Raw genomic sequence first — 11,198 nt, forward strand, 5'->3', positions numbered from 1 at the left:
AGGACAGGAAAGATTTACTTTGGTGCCTGGCAAAATCTATCAGCAGAGAGAAATCAGGTTATGGATCAACGTTTCAATGACAGGTCAATCTGCTGGTTAAGAGGTCAGCCTTCTTCCTAGCTACAGCCTCAAGCAGCCTGATGGCCTTGTTTTCCTTAGCCATATGCTGTTAAAGAGATTAAAAGCATCCTCTAGGAAGACTGAAACGATGACCATTTTTGCAAAAAACCCAACACCAATTATGCTCATCGGCAAAGCGCGCAGACCGGTGGGGGGGAGCAGCGCGCATGCGCGCACAGTGACGCAAGGGGAAAACGCCGGGGGAACGTTCGGTGCTCGTGACGTATGCGGGCCGCAGCCAATAGGAGCGCCGCGAGGGCGCTCGCGAGGCTTCGTTCTCCATGGCAACGGCCGGCCCGTCGTCCCGACCGCCCCAACTGCCTCCTCGGCCGCCGCGTCGTCATGGTGAGTGCCGGGCTGCGGGGCAGCGGCGGGACACGGAGTTCTGGCTGGCTCGCTGGCTGGCTGGCCGGCTCGCTGGCCGGCCGGCCGACCGACCGACCGTGGAGCTTGCTTTATTTCCCCGCATTGCCTTTGCTCCCGAGCTCCGTGCTCCATTTCCAGCCCTGAAAGATGTCCAGCTACAGACCTGTGTGTACAATACGAGGAGAAACTTATCACAGAGCTTCCTTTCCCCAGAGGCCTTCTGATTCTCATCCCTTATGCCCTTTCCCCTCTGACTCTGCTCATCTCTCTTACGTGTGCTTCCTTTCGGCTGCTGATGCCTTTAAAGGAGAGAGCTTATCTGAGGCACGCAGGGGTTACACATACAGAAATAAGGTTATTTTTTAACATACTAGTTAGCGTCATAATCCTCTGAAAGCAAGCACAGAAACTAACCTGAAGGCAGCTCTTGGCAATACTCACGTTCCAATTTACTCATTTCAGTGCGTATTTATCTGTATGCTCACATCCTTATCCACAGGCTGAGCTGGGCCTTAACGAGCACCACCAGAACGAAGCCATCAACTATATGCGCTTTGCTCGTTTCAAGCGTGGCCTGTGTCTCAAAACAGTGGATTCTTGCTTCCAGGACCTTAAGGACAGCAGGTACCGGAGGGAGGGTTCTGTGTTATGTGATAAAAGATGGAAGGAGCACAAACAGAACCAGCCCTGCTGGAAAAAACTGCAGGTTGAAATGCTTTGTGGGGTGGCTTTCCTTCATTTACATTTGTATGTTCTTACTAAGGAAGACCAAATAATTTTTCCAAATGTCAAAAATCAAATCTTTTTAAAACTTGGTTGTATGAATTCTTAGAAATGAACACAGGTAGTGTGACATTTCCTTATACCTTACTTCTGATGTTTGCATTTCATGCGAGACTGTAAGGAAGTAGTATTTGTGATTTTAGTGTTACCAACAGAAAATGTGAAGACAGCAACCAACTACGGATGTCATTAATAACTGCTGACAGTGGGCAGCTTCAGAAGGATGCTGCATTATGTACAAGTGATATCGAATGCAGTGAGGTCTCATAACAGTGCAAAGTCATTATCTTTGTCAGATGTGACTCACCTTGACTTCTCCATTCAGGCTTGTTGAGGAGACCTTCACAGTTGATGAGGTGGCAGACATGCTGGATGGGCTGCAGACTATTGTACACAGTGAAGTGGAGTCCGAGCTCATAAATACAACATACACCAATGTTTTACTTCTGCGCCAGCTCTTCTCACAGGCTGAGAAATGGTACCTAAAGTTACAGACAGACATCTCTGAATTGGAGAATCGGTAATGTATATTAGGCTATATAGATTGTCTTCCAATAATAAAAGAACTTCCAAATGTTTATTATTTGCATTCTTTTCCTAACCGTAGAAACCAACTCTTTTCCTCTTGTATCAATGGCAGATTATTTTCAAGACTTCTATCGATAAGTTGGTGAGATACATGACACTTTCAAATTTGTCAGGTAGATGCTCTTATTGGTAGTGTTCGTACTTGTTTATCACTTAACAGCAGGTGGTAGGATTTAATTAAAAGTGTTGGTTGTCTAAATCTTACAGTTCTAGTGCATTTTCCGTACCATTGGATGACATTATCTATTGCACTTACTGCACCTGCATGGGACTTCTGTACTTCTCACGAGGATCTTATATGCAACAAAAAGCATTGTCCTGGTAAAATGTATTTCACAGCTTGGTTCATTTATTAAATAAATGCCTCTCTTTACTTTTGTTTTCAAGAGAACTGTTGGAGCAGGTTGCTGAGTTTGAAAAGTCAGAATTTACATCTTCAAACAAGAAGGTAGAGTTATATTTTAAAATATAATCATATGGAGTCATGACAGATGTTTGAAACAATTATTTAGTACTGTTTCTTCACACTGAAAAGAGTAAAAAAGATGTTCAAAGTAATCTGTAGAAGTTTTCAAATAGCAGCATTTTACAGTTCAGCACCAAGGCTCACACCGAGTTGTCTTGGCTGTTTCCAGACTGCAGATTCTGTGCACTCTAGGCATGCTTCATAATTCTGATCCCAGAGTCAGCCAGACCAGAGATGTGCTGGAGCATCTGCTCCTGGGTTCCCTTGCCCTGGAGACTGGGGTAAAACTGGGACAGGTGAATGTCCTAGGCTTTGTCCCAGCCTAGGGGACCCTAACCAGCCAAGGTACCAGTAGGAAATGAAACTGAAATAAAAGATCGTTCATCTGCACTGTAAAAGAAAATTGAATGGACCCTTAATAGTTCTTTTATAGACTAAATGAATCTTCCTCCTGTATAATTTAATAGTTTAACCTCTATTATTTCTTTAGCCCAGTGCAGATCTCATTAAACCAAAACTGGCTCCAATAAACGAAGGAGGGTCAGAGCTGCTAAACAAGGTAAGAATTTGTCTCTTGATGCTGTTGTAGTTGATGACTTCTCTGTGTATTCAACTTAACTGGAAAGCTGTGTAGTAGTATTTCTGTGATGTTCCTGTCACTGCTTTAGATGTCGATGTAGTATACCACAGAGTGTAAAGTAAAATGCTAATAAATAAATTTTGTAAAGCGTCTTATACTTATTGTGTAATGGTGGCCTCTCACATGTATTACTATATTCAGCTTCCTTTTGCAAAGGTGTTTTGGGCTCTGTAATTACCTATTTTTCCACTTAATTAGTGAGATGAGTAGAAATCAGTACGGAGTTTATGTTTCAAGAGGCTGACATTCCAACAAGGAAATAAATTAAAATTTGAGTCTGGCTGAAACAATTAACTTATTAGACATTATCTGTGTAAGTCAATTCTATTGCGTGTAGTCTTTTATTTTTTTTGTTAGTAGTTTAAATTCCTCCTAAGGCAACAGACGCTTAAAGAATTCTGAATTTACTAATTTTGAAAATGTCTGATTTCCCACTTGTTAAAGAATTTCAGAATAATAGAGCACATTCTGGTATTTAAAGTTCTCAATTGTTCTTATTATGTATTGAACTCATTTGGCTCGATTGAACTCTTTTTAAAATACCACATTTCTTACAATACATTTCTAATGTATGGGGAGTCAAGAAACTTGATGAGAAGATGTGTTTTCTGCCTGCTAACCAGCGTTACCAAAATGATCTGTCAGGTTTCTGAATGTCTAAATCAAATTGTTTTTACCTTGTCAGATAATTAAAACATTCATCTGACACGTATCTTTCTCATAGCTCAGTGTAGTTATTTCTCAAAAGTAAATCCAAAATCTGTTTCAGAAGAGATTTTTGTTGAACACGTATATCTGATTTTTTTTTTTTAAATCAGTTTGTGTGGTGAATTTATTTTGACTTACTTAGAAACCATGTTTATTTCCTGTGAATGGAACACGCTATGCCATAACCCGTTATTTGTCTCTCGAAAACAAGAACTGTGAAGAAATACTTATCTGCCTATTGATTGAAAATACAAGTGATAAGCAGCAATGAGAACTGCATCTCTAGATGTGCAGTTTGGTTTATTGAGAATCTTGATACTCACAGGAGGGTGACCACACCAACCCCAATTCCGTAAAATAAGTACTAAATTTAAGTGAGAGGACCTGCAGGTTACAGCAGAACTGGAGACTTACATTTCTTGCTGACAGAGGCAGAAAACAATAATTTGCAAGGTAAGCTTTAGGAAGAAATCAGTAGTCCTTATCAGCAAGGCCATTTTTATAAGCATTTACAAGCGTGTTTGCTTTCCTAAGCAATGAAACACATTTTCTTACTGGACTTATTTGGAAAATTCAAAATAGCACAAGACTGTTTGCAAACTCTTTCTTTTTTATTTACCCAAAGACAGTTGCTTGTCTCCAAGAAGAAAATGAAAAATTGAAGACCAGACTTAAGACAATAGAAACACAGGTAAATTTCCTGTAAGCTTGGATGCTCGGTGCTGTTGACATATCCTTAAAAAACTAAATAAGAATTCCGTGGCTATTATTTTCCTGTTTTCAATTAAAATACATAGATGAGGTTTCACGTTTTCAATGTGTTACAGGCTACAGCTGCACTAGATGAAAAATCCAGACTAGAGAAGTCACTGAAGGATTTGCAGATGATCCAGGGAGATCAAAAGGTAAATATAACTAGGATTTGCACTCCCCTCGCTGCTGTTTTACACCATTACCCACACATCTAAAAAGTTGGTCTGCGTGATATGTTTCTTTTCTGGCAGATAGAAAGCTTCAGGTTAGTACTGTCACGTTCCTGCTAACATTGTCATGCTCCTGCTGCTCTGTCAGTCAGCATGTAATGCAGTCTGCTGGTTTATTTTATGACATACATTTTGTGTCAAATAGACCACGGTGCATTCTTATCAGAAGTATAATTCCAGATTCTGTCAGAAAACAGAAGTTCCAGAGTTTGTATTCTTAAGAGCAGTGCCTGCATTAACATATAGAAATATATTTTTGTGTTCCTTCCCGCTTAATCTTTTTTGTGGCAACAATAAAACACTAATTCTTTCAAACATTTATCACATTTGATATCAACATAGACTTACCTCATCTCAGTTCAGACTTTATAAACTTAAGTGCTTACAGATGTGTCCTGATCCTATATTCCTAAAGATTACTTGTAGTTTTGCTACAAATGGCAGTGAGCGTGGGTCAGATGACAAAGGTTTGATCATCTTTTTACCACTTGAAGTTGTTAATCTTTTCTGTAAATGTGGATTGAAACATGGTGATTTTTTGCTGCAAAGAAAAAAGCCTAAAAAACTAGCACTCGTGTAAGTTGACACATAAATCTTTTCATGCCACATTAGTATTTTTTGTCTGTACCTTTATTTTGATAATTAGAATTTTCTAAAGTGTGTCAATTAGTAGTTGTTTCTTAAATCTAAAACATTTCAGTGCAAACTTTTAATGAAACTAGAACACTTTAATGCCATTGTTTTGAGAATCTTTTTAAATTCCAGCTGTATTTACAGACTTGAAGTTCAGTATCATAAAACATTCCCACTTGAATTTTCATATTTTAATATTCATTTCTTTTTATTTTGCTTACTAACTGGTTTATGGTATGTACTTGTTTTTCTTAGTATTTTTTACTTATATCTAATAACTTTCAAAATCTGTATTCAATAAGACTGTTTAATAGGGAACTTGATTTATCAATCGGGGCAAATATTTTCTTTATCTCTTTTCTTAAGCCTTACGTTATTAAAGGTTTACTATTAAAGGATTTTATTAAATCCTGGATAATGGGGCTTGTAGTTTTAAAAGATTGGAAGCAAATCTCTTCCTACTTTTCTGGTTAAATATGAATTTGCCTGAATGTCAGGGCAGTCAAGTACCTGCAGCTTTCATATGCAAATTTACTCTCTTCTAATATCTGTCACTTCTCCAGCTCTCACTCTGTCTGTTATTGTGCTTGTGTCTGTGGTTGAAACTAGCTAGAAAATATAGTGCTAATATATACAACTTAATTTAATTAACAAATGTATTCGTTATTTGGAGAAAATGCTACATTTGATCTGGTTTCTTCTCATATCTTTATAAGATGGGTGACAATAAAATCATATGAACACAGTTGCACATTAAGCAGTAGTTCTCAAATTCTGTGGACAAACAAACGACTGCCAAATCACAGCTTGTTCTAGTTGAGCAGACTTTTTTTCTGTGTTTTTTTTTTAATAGTTTAATATGGTTCTACAGGCCAAGTGTGAACTGTACTAGGGGAGCAATGATTCTAGTGGATCAGTTTAACACAAGGACTTAGAATTTTTGCCTGATTGGCTTCTTTCGGTGTTACAATTCAGAATAGATGGGGATCATTCTTCTGACCTGAAACAAAGCATGGTGCTTTTCAGCATGGCAGCCTTGGACTCAGTCTCAAAATTCAACATTCACTTTTTTTCTGTGCAGGTACCATTATCAATTGGTTTCCTACGCTTAACACAGACAAAGGAGCACATCTTCCTTAGTTCTAGGTTTCTGTTCTTTTTAAGGGGCTGGCAGTTGATCCTCATCCTGAGTCATTCTATTTTTGAGAGTATGAAGTTTAGCTTTTATACCTGAGAGTGGTTTTTCAAATGGAATCCACGGAGCAGTTACATGAATTTAGTATTTTGTTACCCAGGACCAATTGCCAGAAGAGTTTGGGTTGTTTCATCTCACAAGGAAACAGGAAAGCTGCTTCACAAGCAGCTGTGGAGGTTCCTCTTGAACAGTGCTCTATCAGTACCTGATTGATAGCATGGTTCTTAACACTTTCATCCTTCCTTTCTTGCGATGTGCTTCATCATATGGTGTCACCTCACATCTAAAGAAGGGAAACACAAGGTCTTGAAATCACAGCTGGGCAGAGGAGCCATTTCAGCTGTCTTTAAAGTGCATTTGTTAACAAGTTTTTTAAAGTTAAAAATTATCCAGTGTTTTAACCAACTTTGTTAGTTAACTTACTTTGTTAAATGACTTTCTAAGCTAAAGCACTTCTGGTTTACAGGAACAGAGCAAATGTAATTCATAAAAATTAAGGTATACCCATTTGTGTGGAATTTTGCATCTGACATTCTAAGTATTTTTCATTTAACACATTTTAAATATTTCTTCTTTTGAAGACTGGTGTAAACAAGGATATCGGTGAACTGGAGAATGAAGTGGCAGCTTTGAAATGCCAGTTTGAGAAGACTTTGAATGATTCTACTGCAAACCAAAAATTCCTGGAAGAGAACTTGGTGACAACAAAACACGACTTGCTTAAGGTTCAGGATCAGCTATCCACAGCTGAGAAGGTTGGCATTTTATTGTAATGTAAAGATGAGCTCCTTGCTCACTTTTTACCTGATTAGTAAGTTAACAAGAACGCACTACAGGACGCAGAGTTCATTGGGTTACATTTGTTACTTCATTTTTATTTAGTACATTTTCATTGGCTACTACACGTTTTTGTTACTTCATTGGAAACACGTTATGTGCAGAATAACAAAACCAGAGTGAACGTCATGATTATAATGAAGTGAACATTGAAAAATTGCCTGTGTGTCTGCATAGAAATTTTTGAATGAGAACAGTGTTGCCAGTCTTCAGAAGATTTGTTGTCTCATTTCCGTAGAAAATGAGACTTGTGTTTGTCTCTCCCACTAATGTTGTTTGAATCTACTACCTGGTTCCATCTAAATTTGCATAAGGAATAGAACCACTGTTCTGAAACTTGAGGAGGAAAAGGACATTTTAAAAAATATATACATTAGCCTGGTTTTCATCACGCGTAACTAATATTGTTGGCATTATTATATAGGAATTAGAGAAGAAATTTCAGCAAACAGCTGCCTACCGCAACCTGAAAGAAATTCTTACTAAGAAGAACGAACAGATAAAGGATCTACGTAGAAGGCTTTCCAAGTAAGTGCTGTTCAGTCTGTCCAAACAAGATTCATACTCTTCTCCTGTATATGCTTTTAGAAGTGTAAAACTCTCTCTAAAAACAGACTACAAATTTTCCCTTGAATTTCTAGTAGGCTGTTCCCTGATTTTTGACGAGCCAATCCTTTTGATAGGTGCTAGGTGAATGGGATTGAGTTGTGCCTGCGCAGTATTAGTGAGTGTGGTAGTTAAGCCCCAAGAGCAACACAGGCATACAGAAGGGAGATAGATGTACCAGCTACTTTGGCATTGTCTTATTTCTTCCACGTTTCTTTATGGGAATGATAAATGGTACAGTATGTAAGCAAGGGTAGGCTCATATGGGATAAATAAGGATACGCGCTGGCCTTATATCAGGTAGAAAACTATCATTCTGCAAGCAGCAAGTGGGCACTGGCAACGTGGATGCATTTGACATATTCTGTAGGAGGACAGAGGTGGAACTTGGAAACTTCTGTTTAAACTTCTGACTGTATTTTGGAATTTGTGAGTAGATCCTTGTTCATGCTGTCAATCTACTATTTAGTAAACTGGCCAATTTTAAAAGCAGAGACTAGTCTGGAAATATGTACTATAATATTGTATTGTCTTTGCCCTTAGGCATATGTTGAATCTTGACAGGACTGCACCACTAGTGGGAGTAATTCATTACCTGGCTTTCATATTTTCTTAGAGACAAAATGTCTCCTGGCTATTTTCTGCTCTGTTTTGGTTTTGATTTTATTATTTTTTTTTATCCTCAGGTATGAGCCAGAAGACTGATCTATCACAAGCCGACATAGAAAGAAAATGGGAGAGTGGTGTTATTTTTTATCAAATTTTGTTTAAAATAGTTTACTATCTGCTTCTAGTGTTTAACTTCCTATTAATACTAAAAGGATGCTGAAACTTTTACCTTACTTCCTTATAAATCTGTAGTTTATAACTGTTAGTTTCTGTAGTCATGTTTTAAACTAACCATCAGCATTCCTTGAAAAATAGCAAAGAGCATCTTACTGAAGATCTGAGACAATTCTTTACAAAGAAAGGGGTTTATTTTTGTTAAGAAAAGGAAAAAAAAAATAAAAAATAAGTATTAGGTTTTTAATGAGGTCTCTGAGGTGAAAACTGGAGCGGTTACATTATTACAATTCATTTAGCCATGAAGTGGTGTTATTTGTGAAAACTGCGTCGGTAGAAGTAAAAAGTAGGAGAGAGAAAGGAAGAAACATGCTGATTCTATAGCATTCATTCACACTGAATATCTGATCCCTCTGTAAAATGTGACCAGTAACATTTTGCTAGAGGCTATTCATTAGGTAGTGAGAGAAATATGCTTTCTAGGAGAAGCAGTGGACTCTTTCAGAAAAAAAAAAAAAAACACTAATTGGAGCTATGCTTTTTCACTTTAATTTATTTGGAACAAATTTGAACATTGGAATACAAATTCTGATTTTTCCAATACTTTTGATGTTAAAGTGACAATCTGAAAAAGCATGAGGAAGTAGCTTATGGAGTAGCTTTCTTAAGAAATAAGTTACTGTAGATGTTTTCACCTCCTTTCTTATTGTAACCTCGCTAGAAAACAGTTTACTTCTCTCAAGTCCTGAGAGAAGACCTTGAATTTACCTGGCAGCCTCTTTATAGTGCATTGTACTTATTCATTTTTCTCTGTTCATATATATGTTGTATGTTACTCCAAATAAAACCATTATGTTTAAAAATATCAAATCTTAAAGAAGCTTTCTTTTTTTGAATAGGAATGCTTTAAAAAATATTTCTAAATACTCTTAAATATTTGTAGAAAATCATAGAATCATAGAATCGTAGAATTAGCTATGTTGGAAAAGACCTACAAGATCATCCAGTCCAACCATCCACCTACCACCAATAACCCCACTGAACCATGTCTCTCAACGCTATATCTAAATGTTTCTTGAACACCTCCCGGGACGGTGACTCCACCACCTCCCTGGGCAGCCCATTCCAGCGCCTGACCACTCTTTCAGAAAAGTAGTGTTTCCTAATGTCCAGCTTAAATCTCCCCTGGTGCAACTTGAGGCCATTCCCCCTCGTCCTGTCACTAGTTACAAGAGAGAAGAGGCTGACCCCCAGCTCACTACAACCTCCCTTCAGGTAGTTATAGAGAGCAATAAGGTCTCCCCTGAGCCTCCTCTTCTCCAGACTGAACAATCCCAGCTAAAAAATAGTGGCAGATCAGTAAAAAATCTTGCTTGAAGTGCAAAAATGTAAATTACGGGTTCATGCCAAAAGCTACATCTCATCAAACAGCTACAAAAAAAGCATTCCAGTGGCAGGCTGGGAAGAAGTCCTCGGGTAAGAGTTTAACTGGCATTTACAGTGCTTGTCTCAGGATTTGCTTGGGCTGAAATGGATCGTTTTCCTCACTCCTTCCCAGGTGGGCAGAGCTGTTAAAATTGCTCGTGTAGTCACGCCACAGTCACATCTGCCGTGTGAGTTCTTTTGTTGCCTCTCTTCCCCCACTGGTTTAGGAAGACAGGAGTGGAATGGACTCCCATGTCTGCAGCATATTACTGCTGTAGCATGACCGTAGGTCTTTGTGAGATGACATACCGACGTGCAAGGTTGGTTAAATTCAGGAAGGTATTATTTTGTACAGTCACTAAACTGTTATTTTCGTAATAGAGAGCTTCCTGACTTGTGTTTTCTCAGACCAATTATTAAATATATATTAAATATTAAATATAATATTAATGACACGAACATGAATGCTTGTGTGGATGAATACTGTATCTTCCTTTGTAATGAAACTCAACAAGATCAGTTACTACTTCTAAAATGATAGGGAAAGGCTGCTGTTTTCTTCTGGAAAATCCTTCGCTGTTGACTTTCCTAGAATATTGAATATCTGATAAGCTTTCTTTATCTGCTTAACCATTTCGGTAGGAGCATGTGTTCTCAACTTCAGTACATGCATAGGTCTCAGTGAAATTAGTTGGCCATAGGCTATCTTGGCTACAGACCTTGTTATCTCCTCAAATGAGGAAGGCAAATCTTGCAGGGAACTGTGCAGTGCAGAATTGAAACACTGGCTTTGATAACTTATCTTGCAGATTGCCAGTTCAGTAAGTATGAGATTAGTGTGATTGCTGCCATTTGTGTTGCTCAGTTGCTAAGGGAAAAGTCTCATTTGCAGCTCCCGATAAAAATGTATTCTCTGTCTGCCTGCCAAAGACCTGGAGCATTATACAACAGCGATTCCCTTTTTGCTGATACAGGCACAATATTCTGAACATGACTGACATTTCTAAAACTTTGCTTCTTTTTCTACAGTGTAAATTCTAATGCTGCTTTTACTAGCCTTGGTTG

General features: G+C 38.1%; 1 protein-coding gene across 2 annotated transcripts; it reads left to right on the forward strand.

The window, feature by feature from the left end:
- On the forward strand, positions 316–9,573 carry LZTFL1 (leucine zipper transcription factor like 1). Of its 2 annotated transcripts, none has more exons than XM_021388130.1 (10): positions 316–465; positions 986–1,110; positions 1,595–1,789; positions 2,245–2,305; positions 2,814–2,882; positions 4,297–4,362; positions 4,499–4,576; positions 7,064–7,237; positions 7,744–7,847; positions 8,612–9,573. In XM_021388130.1, exons 1-10 carry the CDS (start codon positions 346–348, stop codon positions 8,628–8,630), a joined length of 1,011 nt encoding a protein of 336 aa, XP_021243805.1. In that variant the 5' UTR covers positions 316–345; the 3' UTR covers positions 8,631–9,573. The 2 variants fall into 2 exon arrangements, with proteins under 2 accessions (XP_021243805.1, XP_021243806.1); XM_021388131.1 differs by lacking the exon at positions 316–465 and adding an exon at positions 472–651.

This window comes from Numida meleagris, chromosome 2 (genome assembly GCF_002078875.1).
Source record: "Numida meleagris isolate 19003 breed g44 Domestic line chromosome 2, NumMel1.0, whole genome shotgun sequence".
Taxonomy (NCBI): Eukaryota; Metazoa; Chordata; class Aves; order Galliformes; family Numididae; genus Numida; species Numida meleagris.

Coding starts and splice junctions, on each gene's coding strand:
- LZTFL1 (XM_021388130.1), top strand. CDS start 346: ATGCGGGCCGCAGCCAATAGGAGCGCCGCGAGGGCGCTCGCGAGGCTT. Junction 466..985: donor TCGGCCGCCGCGTCGTCATG/GTGAGTGCCGGG, acceptor CCTTATCCACAG/GCTGAGCTGGGCCTTAACGA. Junction 4,363..4,498: donor TTAAGACAATAGAAACACAG/GTAAATTTCCTG, acceptor AATGTGTTACAG/GCTACAGCTGCACTAGATGA.